The 24,586-nt window shown below is 42.4% G+C and overlaps 1 protein-coding gene across 1 annotated transcript in view; it reads left to right on the top strand.

Moving 5' to 3' along the window:
- Positions 1-414: 414 nt before the first annotated feature.
- Positions 415-24,586, top strand: part of IRAG2 (inositol 1,4,5-triphosphate receptor associated 2) — a 64,529-nt gene continuing 40,357 nt past the window's right edge. Inside the window, 14 exon segments of the mRNA XM_054036887.1 lie at positions 415-1,006; positions 1,501-1,611; positions 2,567-2,747; positions 3,130-3,203; positions 3,287-3,365; positions 4,939-5,097; positions 9,808-9,925; positions 11,253-11,303; positions 13,611-13,688; positions 17,210-17,266; positions 20,831-20,890; positions 21,001-21,065; positions 21,167-21,269; positions 23,953-24,066. Coding sequence (XP_053892862.1) covers positions 415-1,006; positions 1,501-1,611; positions 2,567-2,747; positions 3,130-3,203; positions 3,287-3,365; positions 4,939-5,097; positions 9,808-9,925; positions 11,253-11,303; positions 13,611-13,688; positions 17,210-17,266; positions 20,831-20,890; positions 21,001-21,065; positions 21,167-21,269; positions 23,953-24,066 — 1,842 coding nt within the window.

A 24,586-nucleotide genomic window follows, 5' to 3' on the forward strand; every position in this document is an offset into this window, starting at 1 on the left:
ATATGGAAAGTGCAAATGTGCCCTAATATGTAAATAAAACAACTCTAACGAAAGATCAAAACTTTAATAAGACTTCAATTTGTGGAAATAAAAACCTAGAAAAATGCTACTTTATTTTTAAAACCATAAAGTTAGTCAAACTTCTTTAAATCTTGATTTTAAAAAAGGGATGAATTTCTTTTCCTTTTTCCCCTCTAACCAGCTTGAGTTCTTTAATTATTTTCAAGTTAGATGAATTAAGATTTACAAGAAAATACTCAAATGTTATCCAAGAGTTTTCAGACAATCACTATCTCCTGTTTTGTATAGACTGCCTATTAAATACCGACTGCTGCAAAGAATGTTTAATCAATATTTCTGACTTTTGTGTTCACTCTCTCTCTCGTTCAGATACTTTTCAAACAGAAATCAATGATGTCTTCTGAAAATGTAACTAACAAACGTCATCATAACCCAGTGGACAGCATTTGCCGAAAAATCAAGACTATCCAGATGATGGACCAAATCTCTAATCCTGCTTTACAGATCCCAAAGTTTCAGTCTAGGAACTTTGACAGCCCACAGACTAATATCAAGAAAAACTTAGAGGAGATATTGAAGAAAAGGACCTTTAAAAGTCATGAGGCTACTGGGCCATATTTCCTAAGCCCCGGTAGTGACAATATTTTCTCACCATGTCCGCAGGCTGCAGGCCACAGACGATGCACGTCTGACTTCCACACTGGCAGTGCAACCTATTCAATTGGTAAAAATAAAGAGAAGACCAGAAAGTCATGGCTACCAATGTGCCAAGTTGAGAGTTCTCCACCCCTTCTCAAAAGTGGAGAGGCTAACATCCGTTTGGGCCAACTATCTGCAGCTTCCAATGTCGAATGTAAAGACTTGACTAGTAAGGATAACTACCTTACATCAAGTCCAAGCTTGCCTTTCTTAACGGCAGTCCAAAAGGCAGAATGTTTTGCGTTCCAATCTCCAGTGGTGAAGAGACTATCTTTGAGTGAAAGAGGTAAACAATTCCAATAAACACTTAAAGTATTCAGCTTTCTTTTCACCAACCCTAAACATTAGGTTACCTAATGATGGCTGTCTCAAATGATTGAACCTAATTCTTTCAAAAGACCTGAAACACTACACTGAGGGGGGGCATTTGGTCTAAGGAAGCCTTCCAATCCCGTTTTTTCCCTTTATAAAGATCTAGTCTAGAATCTTCTACTTCCATACACTCCATCCCTGTATATAAAGTCTATAGCATAGCCATATTTAGTTCCCAAGCCTGCAAATTATAATGCGTGGGAAGACCTTGTTGACTTCAATGGGTCTCTGCACAAGTGCAGGGGTCTGCCTTGTGTTAGCTGTATGATCAAAGGCCTGTTGTTTAGGTTACAACACCCCTGGGAATGTCATGTAAATTTATGCTGTTGTTAAAAACAAAAATGTAGTTGGAAGTAGGTCCATGGTAACTGAGAATTAGATGTAGTATAATGTATTTATCCCCCATAGGATGGAGACTATCATGGGCGAATAACGCTGACAACACCTATGATGTGAGCTTGATCTGCGAAGAAGACTTGTTGACCACTATCTTCTGTGCATGTGACACAGAACGCAGAGGTGTCGTAACTTTCCCCCCCCCCCACACACACACTTACTCTGTTTTTTGCTCAGTTAATTTCAAGCGTTAGGTCTTACTAGAATCTCTTTTTAAGAAAATATAATCTGTCTGGTACGTATAGAGAGAGGGTGGCCTCCTGGCTAAATCAAAGGACTGGTCATTTGGGGATCTAGTACTCTCCTGGCCTTCCCACAAAAAACCTAGGATGGCACAGTTAGTCACCTAGTCTCTCTCTCTCTCTCTCTCTGTCTCTGTTTCCTATCTGTAAAACAAGGACAATTGCCTACTTGAGGCAAAGAATGTTTGTAAAACACTTTGAGATCCTCTGAAAGGTGTCATAGAAATGCAAACTATAACCATGTCAGTGAAGTGATAGGATTCTTTTCTTAGACGTCTCAGCTTGCCTTCTTGTCCTTGTATTTAGAGCTACTTGTACTTTTTTGTACAATGTTTGTGGGAAAATCTTCATTTTGGTTGAAATTTGATATATTTATTTTAATGAGGGGAGGGGCTAACTTGCCATTTTCCTGCTAGCTCTTGATCTAATTGTCTAATAGAATAAAAGACTAACTTTCATCTATGTGCTTTCCCTTTTTAAGGAGGCAGTGTTGGTGTTAGTGGCTTAAAATCTCACCTCATTATTGTCTAGAGAAATATTGCTTTGGGGGCACGGTTTCACCTCAGAAATCTCCCCCCTTTTTTTTTTTTTTTTTTTTTTTTTTTAAGCTCTGAAACTCTTAATCCTAAATTTTCTCCTGGCTTCTGCCTCTCCATGTCACACTAGAATTTTTCTAGCCAGTAGCTGGTCTAGAGCATCACAAGTCACTTAGACATACTACAGCACAGATTCAAGGATGCTATGTATATATTCCAATCACAGTATTACAATTTATTGCCTATACAAAATTGTCTTGACTTTTAAAATCGAGTACAAAGGCTGATTATATTTTTAAGGAAAAGTAGCCGTTTCCAAGATAGTTGATTATCTGAGACATACAACTAGCCGGGGGTCAGAAGACAGTGGTCTTGAAGAGCTGTGCAACATGCTTGATCCTGATAAAAGGGACATCTCGATGGACCTGGAAACATACCATGCTATCATGAAAGAGTGGATTGAAGACTGTAAAAGAAAATGGTAATAGAAATTTGTCTTCTAATTTCACAAAATGTTTTTTATAAAGATAAGATAGTAAGAATAGCTTGTCCGGTTTGCAGTGTTAATATGCAGGGCGTACGTTAGCATCCGGGAATCGTACAACTGATAGTGACCACAGGGTGGCTTTTCAACACACATCTTCCTGCAGAGTGTGGGGTTGTGTTTTTTTTTTTTTTTTTTTTTTTTTAAGTCAGTAAGAAATTAAAGGTCACACTATATCTTAAGGAGTAGGAATAGATTATCAGGGATGTATATAGCAAGGAACTTGAATGTATTTTAATAGAATGAGTGTCAACTACAGGCTGTGTAGGTAGGCTAGAGTGAATCTATTTTGAGTAACCTCATGGTTTACTTGTTTCAGGGAAGATACCACTAAGGAGACAACGACAAATACAGAAGATTCTGTGTTTAAATTGCATGAGAGCATTCTAACAGGTGTGGAATATTTCATTCTTACTCAGGAATACTTGACTTTTTTTTTTTTTTCCTTAAACTAAAACTGGAAAAATCTCTTTCAGCAAAAAAGACTCCTGCTAGGATAAACATTACATCAGGAAGTTTAGAGGCCTTAGGTGGAGATGTGTCCAAAGGAGACCTGTAAGTTTTAGTCATGCAATGCTTTTCTTAAACCTAATACAGTCGTTTTCTCTAATAGGTCTAAACTCTCTTCTGAAAAAAATGGATGATGGGATCAAAGTGCATTCCTTTGCACTGTTTCTAGCAGTTGTTCTCAAACTTATTTGATCGTGCCCCCTTCTTTGTCTGCCCCACCAGCAGCCACCACTCTCTGACCACCCAGCTCTGAAAGGAGAGTGGAGAGTGGCGACTGCTGGCTGGGTGCCCAGCTCTGAAGGCAGAGCTGTTGCCACCAGCCATGCAGAAGTAAGGGTGGCAATACCATACCATGCTAACGTTACTTCTCAGCTGCTGCCGGCAGCAGTGCTGCCTTCAGAGCTGAGCACTCAGCCAATAGCCACTACTCTCTGGCCACCCAGCTCTGAACATGCACAGTAAGGTTTTTTTGGGGGGGTTCCCCCCCAAACTTGTCACATGCCCCCCCTTCCTGGATACATTCTGTGCCCCCCACTTTGAGAACCTCTGGTTGGTAGAGCCTCTTTGGACTTGCAAAAACCCAGTTACACAGCCCTTGTTAAGAATAAAACCAGTGTTTAAAGTTCTATACAGAACTTGGCTTAACTTATCAACTACTGTTCATGTGCCTGCTTGTAACGTATGCTAATTCCTCTTATACCATTTGCTATACAGAAATTTTGCTAATTCAGCTTTAAATAATGGAGATATCCCATCTCCTAGAACTGGAAGGGACCTTGAAAGGTCATCGAGTCCAGCCCCCTGCCTTCACTAGCAGGACCAAGTACTGATTTTGCCCCAGATCCCCAAGTGGCCCCCTCAAGGATTGAACTCACAACCCTGGGTTTAGCAGGCCAATGCTCAAACCACTGAGCTATCCCTCCCCCCAGTTTGCTAGTGTTCACTGATATGAATTAACAGTGGAAATGTTGTTCAAGTTCTTTCAAAGTCTGATATTAATTCATATAAAAAGTAGCGTGTTTAGGGTCTGAGCTCAAAGGGTGCCCACCGCCCAGCCCTTAGTTCTGTTGGTTTTTTAACTAATGTTTGGGTTTCACTGATGAACAGCATCTTGATATTTATAGTGCTCTTAAAAATCATGATTTTGCATTCAATTCACCATACAAAAAACATTCAAAATGGTGTACTCCTCTGAGGTTCCAGCTTAGGCACATATCTAGCTTTGAAATTTTCACTTCTATCAATTTTTAGAAATATAGCTTGTGCTAACCACAGGCTTTCAATGGGGGGGAGTGGGGGAGATTTTTAAAATTCTATACTTGTTGCCAGTGACTTCTTATGAGAAAGTGACTATCACACTCTCACCTTTTTATCCTGTGAACGCTTGCCCATTGAATATGGCCCCATTAATGGGATTATTACATCTGTAAAGTTATTCATAAGTGTTTTTTGTAGGTTCAAGGCCTTGATTTGGGGATGTTGTGGTAGCATCAGAATAGAGCAATTGCCTACCAACTTAAAACTTGCCTGAACACAATTCTTCTATTCAACAAGGTAAAATGTGGAAGACGCATACTGAGAAGAACATGAAATTATGATTGTTCTTTATTGAATACAGGGAGACATCTGACTTGATTACCTGTGTAGCAGACCTTCAGTTCAAGAATCAGAAACTTCAAGAGGAGAACTGCAAACTAAAGATGGCAGTTGAAGCATTGGAAGATACCAATAATAGGCTAATGGAGGACAATGAGGATCTAAATAATCAAGTAAAAAGGTGGAACGCTTTCAGCACAAGTTCAGTAATTTTTAACTCCTGCTGTCTGGAAGTGGTGACCAACTTTGCAAAAACTCCCCATGCTGGACCTCATGTTTATTCTATAAAATTGGAAAAAGTGGTTCCCATTAATCTATCTAATAAGTCACTGAGGAGGAGGAAGAAATGGGGATCCCCTCCTGTTTTTCTTAGTTCAGTGTTTGGCTTGACTCTTTGTCGTTAAAGGCTCTGTGATTAAATGTTAATCCTAGAAGTTTATGCCCACCCTACCATGCTGCCTCAGTCTCCGTGCCTTTGGGGGAAATCCAGGTAGCTTGGCCCAGATCAGCAAAGGGAGATGAGCGTTGTGATGCTAAGCGTCACAACGCCTGACTCTTAGGTGCCTGGGAAACCACTGGAACAGTGAGAACCACAAAGCCGGAGTTAGGTGCCTTGGCTCCCTATACAATGAAGAGGAAGAGGTAGGCACCTAAAGAATGAAATTCACAAAAGCCAGCACATGAGGCAGATAGCTGCCTAAGCTAGCTAATGGGAAAAGCTGGCAAAAGGTGGTGTTTTCTAAGCCCTGCCCTTCTCATGGGGTTAGGAACCGATCTCTGCAATCCAGAATCCCTCTCTTGGATTCAGGCAGCTTAGATGCCTAAGCTTCCCCCCTCTTTTCCCAAGAAAATTAGGTGCCTGTTGAACACAACACAAAATGGACCTGATGGGCATGGGAGGCGGGAGAAGAGAAGGGGGAGGTGGGAAAAGAGAATCTCACTTTAGCTCAGTGGTTCATATACTTAACTGAGATGTGGAAGATCCTGGTTCAGTTTCCCCCCTCTGCCTGAAGAAGGGATTTGAACAGGGGTCATCTCACCTCTTAAGTGAGTGCCTAACCACTGGACTCTAGAGTGATTCTCACTCTCTCTGGCCCAATTAATATTTTAAATTATTTTTGAAGTAGAATAACTTCAATATGACCTACATCAGAATATGACCTACATTATATGCCATAGTCCAATGGCCTAAGAGGTGAGAAACCCCCTGTACAAATCCCTTCTGATTATCAGTGGGGAGAATCTGAACTGGGGTTTCCCACCCAAGATGTGGGAATCCTAACTAGTGGACTAAAAGTACCACCCCTCTCAGCCATTCTGGGTACCGTGAAGCATGTTCCACGCATGCCAAATATATTGGACCCCATCGACACAAAAGATACCCCTCTGCCTATTTTTTTCAGTTTGCAGATTGTACTGGGCTGGGGCTTAGGTGTCCGGACACCTACAGCGAGGCAGCAGTGTGTGTGCCCAGAGGTAGAAATTTGGGCAGCTCGGGGAATTTTTTTAGGGTTAGTTGTCAACCAAGAGCGGGTTTTGTGGCTCTCGTTAGTTCTGGAGACTGGGACTTTGCCGAATTCTAGGATTTTTGTAGGTCTGAGTCCTCTCTCTGGTACTTCCACAGAGAGGACAGAGCCTGAAAGACCTTCAAAGTGGTAGGTTTCAGAGTAGCAGCTGTGTTAGTCTGTATCCGCAAAAAGAACAGGAGTACTTTTGGCACCTTAGAGACTAACAAATTTATTTGAGCATAAGCTTTTGTGGGCTACAGCCCACTTCATCAGATGCATAGAATGGAACATATAGTAAGAAGATATATATACATACAGAGAACATGGTAGGGCAACTTCCACCTTTTCAACTCTAAAAGGCTAATTAATTAATTAAGATGAGCTATTATCAGGAGAAAAAAAAACTTTTGTAGTGATAATCAAGATGGCCCATTCCAGACTCTTCACAAGAAGATGTGAGGATACTTAACATGGGGGAAATAGATTCAATTTGTGTAATGACCCAGCCACTCCCAAGTATCAGGGGGTAGCCATGTTAGTCTGTATCTACAAAAACAACAAGGAGTCTGGTGGCACTTTAAAGACATAAGCTTTCATGGGTAAAAACCTCACTTCTTCAGATGCATAGAGTGAAAGTTACAGATGCAGGCATTATATACTGACACATGGAGAGCAGGGAGTTACTTCGCAAGTGGAGAACCAGTGTTGACAGGGCCAATTCAATCAGGGTGGATGTAGTCCACTCCCAATAATAGATGAGGAGGTGTCAATTCCAGGAGAGGAAAAGCTGCTTTTGTAATGAGTCAGCCACTCCCAGTCCCTATTCAAGCCCAGATTAATGGTGTTAAATTTGCAAATGAATTTTAGTTCTGCTGTTTCTCTTTGAAGTCTGTTTCTGAAGTTTTTTTGTTCAATAATAGTGACTTTTAAATCTGTAATAGAATGACCAGGGAGATTGAAGTGTTAACTTACTGGCTTATGTATGTTACCATTCCTGATGTCTGATTTGTGTCCATTTATTCTTTTGCGGAGGGACTGTCCGGTTTGGCCAATGTACATGGCAGAGGGGCATTGCTGGCACATGATGGCATATATAACATTAGTGGATGTGCAGGTGAATGAGCCCTTGATGGTGTGGCTGATGTGGTTGGGTCCTCTGATGGTGTCGCCAGAGTAGATATGGGGACAGAGTAGACAGCGAGGTTTGCTACAGGGATTGGTTCCTGGGTTGGTGTTTCTGTGGTGTGGTGTGTAGTTGCTGGTGAGTATTTGCTTCAGGTTGGGGGGTTGTCTGTAAGCGAGGACTGGCCTGCCTCCCAAGGTCTGTGAGAGTGAGGGATCATTTTCCAGGATAGGTTGTAGATTGTGGATAATGCATTGGAGAGGTTTTAGCTGGGGGCTGTATGTGATGGCCAGTGGTGTTCTGTTATTGTCCTTGTTGGGCCTGTCCTGTAGTAGGTGATTTCTGGGTACCCGTCTTGCTCTGTCAATCTGTTTCCTTACTTCCCCAGGTGGGTATTGTAGTTTTACAAATGCTTGATAAAGATCTTGTAGGTGTTTGTCTCTGTCTGAGGGGTTGGAGCAAATTTGGTTGTATCTTAGGGCTTGGCTGTAGACAATGGATCGTGTGATGTGTCTTGGATGGAAGCTGGAGGCATGTAGGTACATATAGCGGTCAGTAGGTTTCCGGTATAGGGTGGTGTTTGTGACCATCACTTATTTGCACTGTAGTGTCCAGGAAGTGGATCTCTTGTGTGGACTGGTCCAGGCTGAGGTTGATGGTGGGGTGGAAATTGTTGAAGTCCAGGTGGAATTCTTCAAGGGCCTCCTTTCCATGGGTCCATATGATGAAGATGTTATCAATGTAGCACAAGTAGAGGAGGGGCACTAGGGGACGAGAGCTGAGGAAGCGTTGTTCTAAGTCAGCCATATAGATGTTGGCATACTGTGGGGCCATGCGGGTACCCATAGCAGTGCCACTGACTTGAAGGTATAAGTTGTCCCCAAATCTGAAGTGGTTGTGGGTGAGGACAAAGTCACAAAGCTCAGCCACCAGGCGTGCTGTGGCCTCATCAGGGATACTGTTCCTGACAGCTTGTAGTCCATCCTCATGTGGAATATTGGTGTAAAGTGCTTCTATATCCATAGTGGCCAGGATGGTGTTTTCAGGAAGAACACCAATGCATTGGAGTTTCCTCAGGAAGTCGGTGGTGTCTCGAAGATAGCTGGGAGTGCTGGTAGCGTAGGGTCTGAGGAGAGAGTCCAAATAGCCAGATAGTCCTGCTGTAAGAGTGCCAATGCCTGAGATGATGGGGCGTCCAGGGTTTCCGGGTTTATGGATCTTGGGTAGCAGATAGAATACCCCTGGTCGGGGTTCTGGGGGTGTGTCCATGTCCAGCCACTCCCAGTCTCTATTCAAGCCCAAGTTAATGGTATCTAGTTTGCAAATTAATTCTAGTTCAGTAGTTTCTTGTTGGAGTCTGTTTTTGAAGCTTTTCTATTGCAAAATTGCCACTTCAACCTCTCTGGTCACTCAGTAACAGACTTAGTGTTCTCTTACTGGCTTTTGAATGTTATGATTCCTGATGTCAGATTTGTGTCCATTTATTCTTTTGCGTAGAGACTACCCGGTTTGGCCAATGTATATGGCAGAGGGGCATTGCTGGCACATGATGGTATATCACATTGGTAGATGTGCAGGTGAACGAGTCCCTGATGGCGTAGCTGATGTGATTAAGTCCTATGGTGGTATCACTTGAATAGATGTGAACAGACTTGGCATCGGGCTTTGTTGCAAGAAGTGGTAATGGCCATATATCAGCAATGTACTTGGGGAAGTCCTGTTTGCATATAGATAACAGGAAGGGGTTGTGGCCACACCACGTACACATGCCCAGCTAGGTGATCCCATCAACATAGCAAAATAATATTACAGGAAAATGACTCTCACCATAGGCCTCTGGCAGGAACAAAACATTGTTAGTGATCATGGAAACTAACAAACACTTAAAACAGACTCTGCTTGTAACTAGTTACGCACTTGATTATAAGTTAGATGTGATCCAAGAGCAAGCCTGTAAGTGCTCAGGGGCAGTCCATGGACTATTCCTTGGCTGAATGAAGGTAACCGATGCAGCAGAGGCCCTGGTGGCATGGCAGGGGGATGCTGAAATAGACAGGAATGAAAAATTCCATAGAAGGTCATTCCTTAGCCCAAAGTGCAAGCTTAAACCTAACTCAACTGGCAGATTCTTGCTGTCTGCCTTAAAGCATGCCAACAAGGATGAGCCCCCGGGGGCTCTTATTGTGTCCAAAAATACTATGTACATAATAAGCTTTAAAAATCTAATGCCTGTGGCTTTGCTGGATTCTTCTTTCTGCAGTGCCCAGCAGTCTGTTATAAGAGCAAAATCATTAAAGGAGGAACTGGAAGAAATGAAAATTAGCCTGACCATCTCAGAAGAGAAGAGATGCAATATTGTGACCCAGCATAAACAGCTAGTAGGTCTTCTGACAATATATAAAAGTAAGAAGCTGTATTGAGGGAATGAGCTGCCTACCATTATAAAATCAGGAAATTATGTTCCCTTAATATGGCTGGTAGTTAATGTAGCTTTGGAAATAAAACTCTCTCTTTGCCTCTGATACGTTAACTGCCTTTTTACAACCTCTCAATTTGGGGCACGACTGAAATAAACTTTTGTTTGCAGCTTTGTTGCTCCATGTAATACTCTATAATACTGTTTGGAATGGATATTGTTGAGGAAGGCTAACCTTTTAAGGCACCGCAGTGGGTATTGGGAATGCCTGGCTCTGCTGACGCTTTTTGTATGGAGCTTGGGCAAAACAGTTGGGGCCCGATTCTCCTTTAACATACACTGAAGTCAGTAGAATTATATCCATATAAAACTGGTGTGAGAAGAAACTTCACTAGCCCACCTGTATAATCTGAGTAATACCTCTCTAAAATGTTGAGGTGTGATTCATCAATGTTCATAAAGCACTTTGAGATCCTCAGATGGAAGGTTTTATAATTTCAAGTCTTATAGTGAAGTAAATCATTAAGAAATACTTACAACTGTCCCTATCTGTACTTAAAAAATCCTCTGGTCTTGCATACAGCTAAATTTACAGAATGTTTGGTGTTGTAATCTGTAGCCACACCTGTCTTTAAATCGGTTGACGTTCCTCTACTAATTCTAGTGCTCTATGCTCCTGTGGCGTCTGCAATTTAGATTGGCATTCTCTGGTTCCCCGAGAGAGAGAGATTTCTGCAGATAGCTAGTATGAGATCTAAGTCCTTCTTTAGTGGTGCTCAGGTCTTTTTCTGGACCTCCAGAGGTATGAATTCCCCCATAATGCTGAGTGAGGAGCACTGGTCAGTTAAGTTCTCCTTATGCTGCATGATGCCTGTAGATATAGACTAGAACTACTAAAGTTTCATTGTGCAACCAAAAAAGGGACTCCACTCCTTGAATTGTGGGAGGACATGGGGGAAAAAACAATATGAAGATGCCTGCTACACTTTTCACCTTATTACAGGAAACTACAGCAAATGTTGCATATGCCACATCCTTTAGTAGACTATGATATTAGTCACAGTGTTCATTATTATGTTGCACTATTCCAACAATGCGAACATCATCTAGCGTCATTCTAGCCATCTCACTTTTTTGTGGCTCCTTAACTTAGTGGTTCACCAGATCAAGGCAGAGTAGCTTTGAAACTAAGGTCACCCAAGTAATTTGATAGTATCCTATGACTATTATAAACAATACTACCTTTAAAACATGGCAAGCTGACTCTTCCTGTATTCTCTTTTAACCAGGAAAAAGAGAATCAGTCTCTCATCATCAAAATTTCTTCTCTTCAGGAAGAGGTACAGTATATATAAACTTTACAGGTACGTGTATTCCTCTAGTTAAACTGAGCATGTGAGGAATAGAATTTTTCTATTCTTTCAAGCCTGAGCTATTACATAGCAACACTGGTTATGTTCTACAACAGAAACTTCGTAGTGAGTCATGAGTCTCCAAGATGCATTACATTTCAGATTCATCCAGCAGATGAGGGAGAATAAGGTTTGTTGGGGGAGAGCAGTGGTGGTGGTTCTCTACTATGGAGGATCCAAAGATGTCAACTCCAGATAGCCCAAACACTGAAATAGTGTCCATCTAAACTCTTGCCCATAACAGGCACTTCTATTTCACCACTCAACTAAGATCTGGATTAAGAACTTTAGGTAGAAGCGTTCACCCCAGCTAAAAGGCAGTAACTGACTTCTGTCCATCAATATGTCTGTCACTGGCTGTGACCTATTTATGTTGAGAGACCTCCCAAAAGTCTGCATAATTGATCATGGCTTAATGGTGTCTTTTGGGGAATAGTAGAGTGTGTTTGTGACACTCTCATTTTAAAATGGTTGCTGTTGTATCTGATTGGAGGGAAATATGAAGATCAAGACAATGGTAGTTAATATTTCATTATAAGTAAAGTATATTGTTATAAAATATTCAATTTCTTGAAAAGTATGGGGGGGGGGGGGGGGGTGAGAGAGAGAGAGAGAGAAAAACACACCAAGGGAGAGAAGAACATGCCATAGGGACTAATGACCCACAAGACAGTGCAACAAACAGAAGAAATATCTCAGAGCCAGAGAACTCTGTCCTGTGCTATTTCACCAGGCCCATCAATAGAACTTCCAAAACATGTCACTTGTCCAGTCAGTTGCAAACCTCTGAGTATGTCCATGATGTTAATTAATAGTATAGCCAATTGATTGACTATACTTGTGGCTCACTATGAGAAATATTCAAGAGACCAAATAAGCAAACTCAGCCAAATGTATTGTCTTAAAAACAAAAACAGACGATCTTCTCTTGCAACATGTTCACCTTATGCAGAAGGGGTGCTTCAAAGATGCAAACCGAAACCATTTACATTATGGCTGTTTCAAGTTTAAAAAGCACTCTGTCACTGAAGATCCAACTCGTCAGTTCCTTATTTTGTTGTTCTGTATCTTTTCTTATCTCTGTTCTAGATACCACATTCCAAACCCATTGAGAGTAGAGTTACATCCCAAGCTGTGCTAGGACATTCATGTGTCTTGGCTTTTACAGGCTTCCTATTGCCTAATGCTAAAGTCAACTTTGTAAAGTGTTGTGGGATACTTGACGTCGGTGACAGGAATTGTGGGAAGAGCATAATACATTAATATAACTTCCCAAAACTATATTATATGCATAATGTGTGATGGCTAAAACTGCAGGGGAGGGAGGCATGCAGGGGTATGTGTGATTGCAGCACGTGTAGACCAACCCACAGCAGCTTCAGTGTAGCTACTGTAAGTACTAACAATAGCGAAACCATAGCAGCACAAACTTCGGCGCAGGTTAGTCACCTGAGTATGTACCCAGAGTGCCAGGTGGGCATATGCTGCCACAGCTTTCCTGCTATTCATAGGTTGGTAAATTAAAGCTAGCTTGGGTGTGCCTAGACAGGCTGCAGTCTAGGAATTGCTCCAAAGTGTACTGTCTTTTTCAAAGTTTCAAGAGCTGCCTAAAGCTTCTGGGGAGTGATGGGGGTGGTACTGTGTGGGAACCTGATCCAAGTGCCTTGAATGGGGTGAGTTTATAGTATATTTCCTGAATAAGGCAAAACTCGGGATTGTGTTGGCATAGAGATAGTGCCAATAAAAGTACATCAGCGCTGGAAAGATCAGTGTTGCTGGGCAGCAGGCAGCCAGAGCGAGCCGGTTTGGTTTCTATGCAGTTGACACTGTAAGTGTTCACATTATAAGGCCACAGGGGGGTGTAGAGGGGGGGAGGAGGCAGGGTTTGCCTAGTGTGGGGATATTGACCATCTCTCTTCCTCATCCCTGTTGGAGTATTTTGGAGGGGCCAGTCAGTAAGGAGTGATTTGAGAGGAGGAAATCTTACTACCCGTCTCTCTTGCCAGCTCATCCAAAATAGTACACCACTACCTCAATATAACATGACCTGATATAACACAAATTCGTCTATAACGCAGTAAAGCAGTGCTCTGGGAGGGGCGGGGCTGCGCACTCAAAGCAAGTTTAATATAACGCAGTAAGATTTTTTTGGCTCCCGAGGACAGTGTTATACCAAGGTAGACGTGTATTTGGTAACTCTTCTTTGCTATGTCTAAGAGTTTGCATTTTGATCAGAATATTAGGAATGCCTTGGATACAGATGGCCTTCAGAAGAAGATTGTGGAGTTATCCAAAGATGCAGCTGAGCTCCAAGTAAGCACTTTAAAATTTAAACTTCATCATCACTGATAAGAGACTGTTCACCAAACTAGCCCTCTGTTTACTCTGAGTTCCACAGCTTTCTGACACTGTCTGCCATCACAAGATGTGATGTGCTGGTAATAGCCTGGATTATGGATGGTGCTATCTGGGTTCTAGCAGTCTTCCTGATGGACCATTTTATTTCTTCTTTCTCCTACTGCAACCTCATTGAGAAGAATTCTTGTCTGTACTAGACTAGTTAAGGTCCCAGTGCTAGAAATGAAATAATAAAAAGAAGTAAAGCACAGTGTAGATGGGCTAAGGGAAATGAATGTGTCTGTGGGAGTTTCAAAGCTCTTTTTTAAAGCTTAAGCATATATCACAACAAATATCGTGGAAAAGGAATGAACCTTTTTATCCTGAGCACTTGTCTCAACTAAAGTTACACATGAATACTGCAGACTCTTGGTTCATGCCAAATAGTTGCATAGATTATGACTTAGACTTTCAATGCTCCAGGTTGGCTACAAGATCAGCACCTAGAGCAGTGGTTCTCAACCAGGAATATGCATACCCCCAGGGGATATGCTGAGGTCTTCCAGGGGATGAGATATCAACTCCTCTAGATATCTACATAGTTTTACAACAGGCTACATAAAAAGCACCAGTGAAGTCAGTACAAACTAAAATTTCATACAGACAATGATTTGTTTATACTGCTCTATATACTATACACTGAAATGTAAGTACAATAAATCAATTGGAATATAAATATTTGATTATATGGTAAAAATGAGAAGGTATGCAATTTTTAATAACGGTGTGCTGTGGCACATCTCTGTGTTTTATGTCTGATTTTGTAAGCAAGTAGTTTTTAAGTGAGGTGAAACTTGGGGGTACACAAGACAAATCAGACTCCTGAAAGGAGTATGGTGGTCTGGAAAGGTTGAGAGCCACTGACCTAGATGATGATGATATGGTTTTAAGTAATAGCCAGCCTGGGTCTGTCAAGAACAAGTCTTCTTTGACAGAGCTACTGAGCTAGTGGATGGGGGTAAGTTGTACACATAAAAACTTGATTTTTAGAAAGGCTTTTGACAGTCCCATATGACATTCTTGTAACCAAACTAGGGAAATGTGATCTAGAGAGTAAAGTACTGTTGGTGGAAAAACTGGATGAAAGACTGTACTCAGAGTAGTTATCAATGTCTCCTTGTCAAACTGGAGTGGAGTACCTAGTGGGATCCCACAAGGGTCAGTCATGGGTCTGCTTCTACTCAATATTTTCATTAATGACTTAGATAATGGAGTGGAGACTAGTATTATACAAATTTGTATATGACACCAAACTGGGAGGGGTTGCTAATGCTTTGGAGGACAGGATTATAATTCAAAACTACCTTGACAAATGGGAGAACTTGGTCTGAAATCAACATGATGAAATTCAATAAAGACCTGTGCAAAGTATTTTGCTTAGGAAGAAAAGGTCAAATGTGCAACTATACAATGGGGTATAACTGGCTAGATGGGAGGTCTGCTGAAAAGGATCTGGGGGGTTATAGTGGATCACAAATTGAATGAGTCAACAATGTGATGCAGTTGTAAAAGGCTAATATCATTCTGGGGTGTTTTAACAGGAGTGTTCTATGTAAGACACAGCAGATAACTGTCCCATTCTACTTAGCACTGCTGAGGCTTCGGCTGGAGTACTGTGTCCAGTTCTGGGCACCACACTTTGGACTCCCTCCAATTTGTCCACATCTTTCCTAGAGGACTCCAAAGCAACACAAATGACGAAAGGTTTAGAAACCCTGACTTATGAGGAAAGGTTAAAAAAAACTGGGCATGTTTAGTCTTGTGAAAGACTGAGGGGGAACTTGGTAACTGTTGAAATAGTTTAGAGCTGTTTATAAAGAGGACACAGTGATCAATTGTTCTCCATGTTCACTGAAGGTAGGACAAGAAGTAATGGGCTTAATCTGTAGCAAGGGCGATCTAGGTTGGATATTGAGGGAGGAGGGGACTTTCTAACTCTATGGATACCTTAACTCTTGGACAGGCTTTCAAGGGAGGTTGTGGATGTCCATCATTGGAGGTTTATAAGAACAAGTTGGACGAACACCTGTCAGGAGTCGTCTAGGTTTACTTGGTCCTACCTTAGCACAGGCTGTTGAGCTGATGACCTCTCAAACTCCCTTCCAGCCTCGCATTTCTGTGATTCTGTATTTTTGTTCATAACTGTGATCTAAAATATCCCTCAGGGCACAATAGGAGGAGTCCAAGCAGTGTCATTCCATACAACTTGTAAACAAGGAGTAAAACTTCCATTGATAGTTCATAAATGTGACACTCCCCAGGGTTGTGAGGCATCTCACCACAAGCAGCCCTTAGCCTGAGGCAGCCTTGTCTGTCCCTGCTCTGAACCAGTTCCCTGAATCCACCAGCCTCTGGCAAAGCAAAAGCTACCTCCAGGCCCCTGCCAGCCTTGCTCCCTCAGTACCAGTTAGTGAATGGCCCACACTAACCCCTGAGCTCTCTCCAAGCATTCCATGTAGTGTCCAGTTCTTTATTTGCTGAACACTCTCAGAAATACCAGGTGTCCTGTTCCCAAAGAAACAGCAGGTGCCAGCTTGTATGACTCAGCTAAGGACCAGAACTCTGCTTTACACCAAAGCACTCCGATATATGGTGGCAACAAGAATAAGTTTATTATCAAAGACTAGAGATCCAGGAGATCTTGAGTCAAAAGACTGGAAACCAATAGTTCTATGTAAATCAAAATCTTAATACGCTTTCTAGAGACTCAGATTAGCTAACCGGTTAACCGCCTGTCTAAGTTTCTCTCATCCAAAATTCTCTGCAGCACTTTCAACCAAGGCTGGAGGAGACTCCACTTTCATAGGTGCAGGATAACAGGGTTATCATCTTTGCCTTCTAGAAATACTCAAAGTTCACTGTCTTTATTCATGAACAGGACAACTCCCTTCTCCCCCTCCACCCCCGCTTTTTCTTCTGCATGCTTCTCTCCTGTTGACTTAACATCTTAGTTAACATCTGACTTTGGATGGAAATGGATGTGTAGTTTACATCCCAACAGAGAGATGTATGTTCCTTACCTCTGGTTGGAGGGAAAACCTGTATTTATTTTTTTCCACCTTTACTAGTGACTAATATCTTGACATAGATTTTTAAAAACATATTTTCAGTATATAGACAACTTCTGACATAGCATTCACACATACTTTTCACAACTATATTAATGACTAGTGTGACACTGGCTTTCATTTGAGACCTCACATGACATTCTGTGATCAACTAGTATGTACACACTGGACTCAGGAGACTCTTGTATCTCCTCTAACCCCCCCCCCTTCTCCCCCTGCTAGTTGGCATTAAGAGGTTCTTGGGTCACAATATAAGCTTATGATGCCATTTTCCCCTTGCCTCTAGTTGGTGGGGCTAAAATTGTAATACAGGACATTTGAATCTGCATGCCAATAAAAGGCCTTTCTCTAATCTCCTCCTCCCTTCAGATGCGAGTGCACATTTATGAGAACACTGTGGTGAATAAAGATGCAAGTCTATTGAAGGTTAGTAACTTTAGTGTCATGACTGTATTGATCGAAATTTCTGAACATGGGGCACTTTAACTTATGGGGAAAGCTAATGAAACCATTTTACTGTAATATTTTAATACCCTTCTGTGCAATAGTACCTTACTCCATGACTTCACTGGGCCTATGAATAGATCAGGAATCGGCAACCTTTGGCACACAGCCCGCTAGGGTAAGGCTGGTTTGTTTACCTGCAGCGTCCGTAGGTTCGGCCGATCGTGGTTCCCACTGGCCGCGGTGTGCCACTCCAGGCCAATGGGGGCTGCAAGAAGCAGCACGGGCCGAGGGATGTGCTGGCCGCCGCTTCCTGCCACCGCCATTAGCCTGGAGTGGCGAACCGTGGCCAGTGGGAGCCACAATTGTCCGAACCTGTGGACACAGCAGGTAAACAAACAGGCCAGGCCCGGCCCACCAGGGGGCTTACCCTGGCGAGCCGCATGCCGAAGGTTGCCGATCCCTGGAATAGATGTTGTAAAAGACATAGGGGCCTGTTTATATCCAGCAAAAAAGCAGACTCCAGAAGAGGTAGAAAAACTTGACAGGCTATTCTTTGAAGTAGATGGGAAGAATATGAATGCCCAACACTTTAGCTTCTATTCTAAAGATTTTAAAAAATCCTAAAATGCTGATATCACTTTTCAATGTAAATGATTTTCCATGGGCTATTCCTCACTGGGTAAAATGTGGTAAATTGCATCTCTGCCTATGAGCACACATTTTCTCTTAGATATCTCTTTTTAAAACCCAGCTTGAGTTATAGGGGATGCAAATGTCATTTTAAAGGCCTGGGCCTCCTTTTGGATTCTCAAATCAAGCCGATGTGCATTTCAAAAATCTTGGTCAGTCTGTATTTCATCACTGAGTCAGAAAACATTCTGACCACCAACGCTTCTGCAACAAGGACTGCACGTGCATTCTAAATGTGATGAGATTCCCATGTAAACGTCACTTAATAAATATTGCAATAGACAATTCATAGGAAAGGTGCCTCAGGCAAAGCTTATGTTGCCTAGAATGGAAAAGACTTAAAATTCTAAAATATCCTCAATTGTTGATTTACAGCTCGAGAGCATCAAAGCCTCTGTGCTTTCTTTAATCTGTCCTCCTTAGGAGTTATGTTCACCCAGTCAATTGACCAAATAGAAACTGGATTTTGAATGCAGTCTAGTGGATTGAGTACTCCTGCAGTGATTGAGCCACAGAGGAACTTGCATAAACTGACTGTACGTTTTGGATAAGGAATAGATTAGAGAAAATTATGATTTGCTTGGAGACATTGACACTTGCAGGATGAGCTACTGTTCACAAAGTAAACCACCGCTATGGTGTCACTAACCAAAAATAAAAGGGATTGGAGTAAGACCTGTTAAATGTACTACAGCAACATCTAAGTATTACTATTCTCCCAGGCTGCAGCCACAGGAAACACGCGAGGATGAAAGTTTAGCTGATTTCTAGCTTCTATTTTATTTTGGTGATCTTACAGGCTTAGAATAGACTTTTTTTTTTATAGCAACTTCCTTTTCTTTGCTCATTGGTGCATAGGTTCTCAGTGCCTGTAACCTCACCTTTTTTAACAAGTACTCTTGTGGTTTTAATATAATAGTAAAAAGGGATAGAGTACCAAAAGCAATATTTCATGTTGCTGCTGCTTTAAGGAATGCTCTGTAGCTGAGCTTCTGAGTATGTGAACTGTTAATATAACTGTAATACGTCTTTGAAACATGCGTAGCCGTATAAACTGTCCGTAAGTTGCCACTTTAACTAATTCTACATTTTAAACCTGAAATGTGAAACACTGGCATCGGTGCTTCCCTTCGTTGATTTTATTTTTATTTTTGCATTTGTGCAGCCCTCATTTCTGGGTCTATACCTGTAGAGATCTGAACAAAGTGACACAAACTTGTTTGTTCATAAATCTTATGCAACCTCTCTCTTCCATACAGAGCCTTAAGACTGAAACAGCCATGGTATAAATTTGGGGGTTGTTTATCCAAGCCACCAAAGTTTCAGGAGGGTAGTTAATGTAGTGGTGACTGCTGTCATGCACTTATGTACCAGATATAGACTGGCTACGTAGCTTGCTTATTATAGACACCAGATGTGTTCATCGTAAGATGCTTTAATGCTTTGGCAGGTATGGCTGAGGTTCGTTTAAAATAAGGTATCTTGCACACTGTGCCACCTAGTGGCTGAACAGTATATTACAGTTTAGCATTCCATTACAGCTGAAAGAAGGAGGAGTTCTTGTGGCACCTTAGGGCAGGTCTTCACTACGGGGGGGGGGGGGGGTCGATTTCAGATACGCAGCCAACTTACCCCGCTGTAGGGACGGCAGCAAAATCGACTTCTGCGGCTTCCCGTCGACAGCGCTTACTCCCACCTCCGCTGGTGGAGTAAGAGCATCGATTCGGGGATCGATTGTCACGTCCCGATGGGACGCGATAAATCGATCCCCGAGAGGTCGATTTCTACCCGCCGATTCAGGCGGGTAGTGTAGACCTAGCCTTAGACTAACAAATTTATTTGGGCATTAGCTTTCGTGGGCTAAAACCCACTTCATTGGATGCATGCAGTGGAAAATACAGTAGGAAGACACACACACACACACACACACACACACACACACCGAGAACATGAAAAAATGGGTGACATACCAACTCTAACGAGACTAATCAATTAAGGTGGGATATTATCAGCAGGAGGAAAAAAACTTTTTGTAGTGATAATCAGGATGGCCCATTTCAAACAGTTGACAAGAAGGTGTGAGTAACAGTAGGGGAAAAATTAGCCTGGGGAAATAGTGGGTTTGTTTGTTTAACTACAAAAGTGCCCCTTGTTGTTTTTGCTGATGCAGACTAACACAGCTACCGCTCTGAAATCTATTACAGCTGGTAATTCGCTTCAGTTTGGCCCCATCCCTTTGAGTTCCTGTACAGTGCTCTTAAAGTATATGAAATAGGCTAAATGTGCGACGGAGGGTGTTTGTTACTTTTTGACACATTTTGTTAAAGTTCTAGACTAAAAATACCCCACAGCTATAAGCACAGACGTTTTAGAACTAAACCACCTGAAAGTTCTAATTCCTTGTGTTTTTTATTTAACCTCCTACTACTTGCATCTGTAAAAAAAAAATCAATAACAGACAAAATACACAAGCTGTGAAGAATCTCAGTAACGGGAAGAGAGGGTGCAGTCTAAAGGGAGTGGGGAAGGCCTCCAAATTTTGCTTTCTATTTAGGATTGCCTCACAAATGCAACTATGTACATTTGGTTGGCTTTCCAAATATAGAAAGTATAAAATTATTATGTGATTAAACCCTTCCTTTCTTTACCCTTATCTCTATCCTAGCAGTGCTCTGACCTCTTTGTATTGGAAGATCATGATTTGCAATTCAAATTCTAACAGCATAACTTGCTAACTTGTCGAGCAAGGGAGTATCATGTACAGTGTGTAACAGAAGTAATGCCACTTACTTCATTTCAGCATGCTAGCCACTAGGTTCTGTGCCACTAACTCTTTCCACCCAACCTTTGCAGAGAGACGTGGACATCCAAGAACTGAAGTCTACCATTGTGGAATACTCCTCTGTAATTGAGGTAGAGTAGTGGGTTTTTCTTGTGGGAACATTTGAGAAAATATAGATTTTTATAAGTTCTTATTCTGTATAACAAGTGAATTTATGAACTCTCTTTGGATGTGATTCTAGACATTACGGGTGGAAAAAAATAAACTGGTGAATGATATGCAACAAATGCAGCAAGAGCTGATTTCGTGAGTATCTGAATTGGGAGTTCCAGTAACTTTCCTTTTTCTCAGGGAAAAAACTTGGTGGATTTTTATGTAAAATTTTTGCTGTTCTTTTCTCCTTCTAGAAATGGAATAGACTTCCCACTGATATACAAATTTAACAGCAGCATCCTTGAAGGGACAAATTCATTGCACAGTGAATTGGCACTTGCTCAACAATCTATAGAGGTATGAAACTTTAAGTTTGAACACTTCAAATTATGTACATGTCTTGCACCACTAATTACCTACATAGGAAGGACCCTCATGACTCAAAACTACTGTGGGTTATGCACAGAGGGACTCTTGGTTCTGAACAGATAGGCCTGGAGCAGGGCCGGCTCCAGGATTTTTGCCGCCCAAAGCAAAAACAATTTTGGCCGCCCCCCCCTTATTTAATTAACCCCCCCAGCCCCGCCTCAACTCCGCCCCTTCCCCAAATCCCCAGCCCTGCCTCCTCCTCCCCCCAGGCTCTCAAGCCTAGGAGGGAGGGAGGGGGAGAAGCGGCGTGCACGCCGCAGCCACTCGGAGTCTCCCCCTCCCTCCCAGGTTTGAGAGCCTGGGAGGGAGGGGGAGACCCCGAGACGCTGCGGCGTGCGAAACAGCTGATTCGCGCGTCGCTGCTCCCCCTCCCTCCCAGGTTTGAGAGCCTGGGAGGGAGGGCGAATAGCGGCGCGCAAATCAGCTGTTTCGCGCGCCGTGGCAGCAGCAGCGGAGGTGAGCTAGGGCGGCTGGGGCACATTTTTAGGGGCGGCATTCTGGCGCCGGCCATGCTGCTCCTAAAAATGTGCCACCCCAAGCACCAGCTTGTTTTGCTGGTGCCTAGAGTCGGCCCTGGCCTGGAGTCTGGTGATTTATGGACTTCAGACAAGTACTGAACTGGCAGCACAAGCTTATTACATGCAGCAGGGCCATACCCATGGGCAGAGAATGAATGGGAAGGAAGTAGAGACGTTGGTTAGTCTGTCCAGCATCTAAGTTCACTTAAATCTTGGTGCCTCTGCTAAGCTTATCAGTGGGTGTCAGTTGTGGTGGTTTTTGTAATGTGGACACTTGCACAAATAGTTTGTTTACCCAAAAATGCAGTTTTGTCAACCCAAAACTGTTTTGCAAACTTGACGCAAATTCAATAAATAGCTTTGCCAGGAATTTCTTCTCAGGATTTGGATTCCATTCATAAAACAGGAGGAAGGGAAGGAGGCCCAGTGGCTATTTGTTGTCAGCTTGAATGACTATGAATTGTCTTTATGAATGATGGTGAATAGTCATTGGGCCAGGGAAAGTAAGTGACTCCATAGCCTGGTAACTGAGGCACTCTCCTAGAAGCGGGGAGACCAAAGTCCCTGTTCCAATGACTATTTGATTATTAAAAGTGGAAAACCTTCAATAGGGGAGAATGAGGGAGACTTGTACCAGAATATCCCATAGCCCAGTGGCTAGGGTGCTCTCCTGCAGTATGGGAGACCCAACTTCAAATCCCTCTTCTACATCCGGCAAAAGAACCCACATCCCAGCTGAGCACCCTGATCACTGGGATAAAAGTTTTTGTAAGGCAGGTGGCAGCTCCTGCTCCTCCTCCAGTTGTTTTGTAAATCTAATCCTATAAAACTGCACCAAACAGAATATTTCTGGATGAACATGTTTCATTTGACCCCAAATGGATTTTTTTTTTTTATTCACCAAGTTTTTCTGAAGTTTTCTAATTTCATTTGACCCAGTTTTTTTCAGTTGCCAGAGAATTGAAAAATCCGTTTTTTCTCCAACTCTTACGGGATGCATGACAGTTGAGAACACCAATGTGCTAGACTGAACAGCTATCTAAAGGGAGACACTTTTTTGGTTCTTGACAGCCTGGTTTGGAGTCAAACCAACCTAGTGGCAAGAATTTGATACCTGACTACCAACACCCTGACCTTTCCAGTGCTCTGAAAGAGCTATTGAAAAATAGCTTCTGTGCTGTGTAGTGCATTCCTAGTTCCATTCCTGTATGACTTTGTGCTCCATGTGCATTAGAAGGACTGACTTTAGAGTATTGTCCTCCTTTCGCTTACGCCATTGCTGCCCTACAGTACTATCTTGTTACAGACAGGAACAGCTTGTACTTCTGTTACTGGTACACAGCCTTGTTAAAGGGAATCATTGCCATGGCATATAAAACCTATATTTCCAATAGCTTGTGCAATGAAATCTTTGTCCAGCTATACTTTTAAAAGCCTTCCTAGCAGCACTGACTGCCTCTAGTTTAGTCAGGGAGATGAGTCTGTTGCTCACTTTACCATTTTCTGAGTGCATCAACCGGGTGAGGGAGGCATTTGCAGAAAGAGACTGCAGGGAACTATGAAGTAATGTTAAAATTCACTGTCCCTTCTGTGGACTTGAAAGCATGAGGAATAATCGGACAGGCAGTAATCTAACACGGAAAGTAAAATATTTCCCTATGCAGAAGTTTTGAACAGTAGCCACCATATTCTGTCTCAGATTTTCATCTTGTGTCAAAGGATAATAGCATGAGGTGAGGTCCTATTAAAACAAGTGCGAAACAGGTCTAGACTCCTTTCTATTCTTTGTCACCCCAGGAGTCCTAATACCCTATCCGTTGTGTGTGTGTGTGTGTGTGTGTGTGTGTGTGTGTGTGTGTGGAGTTGAGGAGATCTACCTCGCTCAGACCATTCCAACAACATTTCTAGTTCTTAAATCTCCATGACCTGATGCATTTTTGCAGCCTTGATGAGCTTAAAATTCCCAGTAACTCTGACATTCTGGTAAACACAACACCGTAGTACTCCCAAAAGTTCTAAATGTCACTGGCACTGGTCTTTATAATACAAAAGATATCAAGGGACACCTGTTTGGCTTTTTAAAAAATAAATAGATTGCTGGAATTGAATGGGCGGCTTTGGACGAAACACTGGACCGAGAGGTGCTATTGTTACTGCAAGGGCCTGAACAATTGGGAGACCACTTTAAGGCTACCATCCAAAAACTGGTATGATATTGCATAAGTAACTATTTATAGGAATGTTGGGCTCTTTCAGATTTTTAGCCTTTTCAAATCATCCCACAGTCAATGTTTCCACATTAATCAATGGATAGAGAACAGGTCTCTTAGGAGCATCCTTCTGCTTTCCTGTAGTGGAAGGCTTCTCTAATTTAAAACAAATGCATCAGCCAGATTCCCCATGTCACACTCACTTTCTGCCTTGAGAACTGAACCTTAGAGTTATCATAAGACCGGAGTAAAGGGAAGCGCATACTTGTGCTGTCCCAGGAGCAACTGAGGGACTGAATTGGACCAAATTGTGATTGTCCCCTGCTTCCCCCTTACTACGGTAATCTGTTCCTGCCTTTTTCCTGGGGATTATTCCTATCCCTGCTGCACTGGCTCAGTTGTGGTGGCCAGTGCATAATTGAGTGCACAGTTGAGGCTCTGTCCCGGCCTACCCTCCTTTATGGGAGGGAGTGTAACTGTTCTGCAGAATCTGTGTGAAGGGAAGAGAGTAAACTGG

Source organism: Malaclemys terrapin, chromosome 1 (genome assembly GCF_027887155.1).
Source record: "Malaclemys terrapin pileata isolate rMalTer1 chromosome 1, rMalTer1.hap1, whole genome shotgun sequence".
Taxonomy (NCBI): domain Eukaryota; kingdom Metazoa; phylum Chordata; order Testudines; family Emydidae; genus Malaclemys; species Malaclemys terrapin.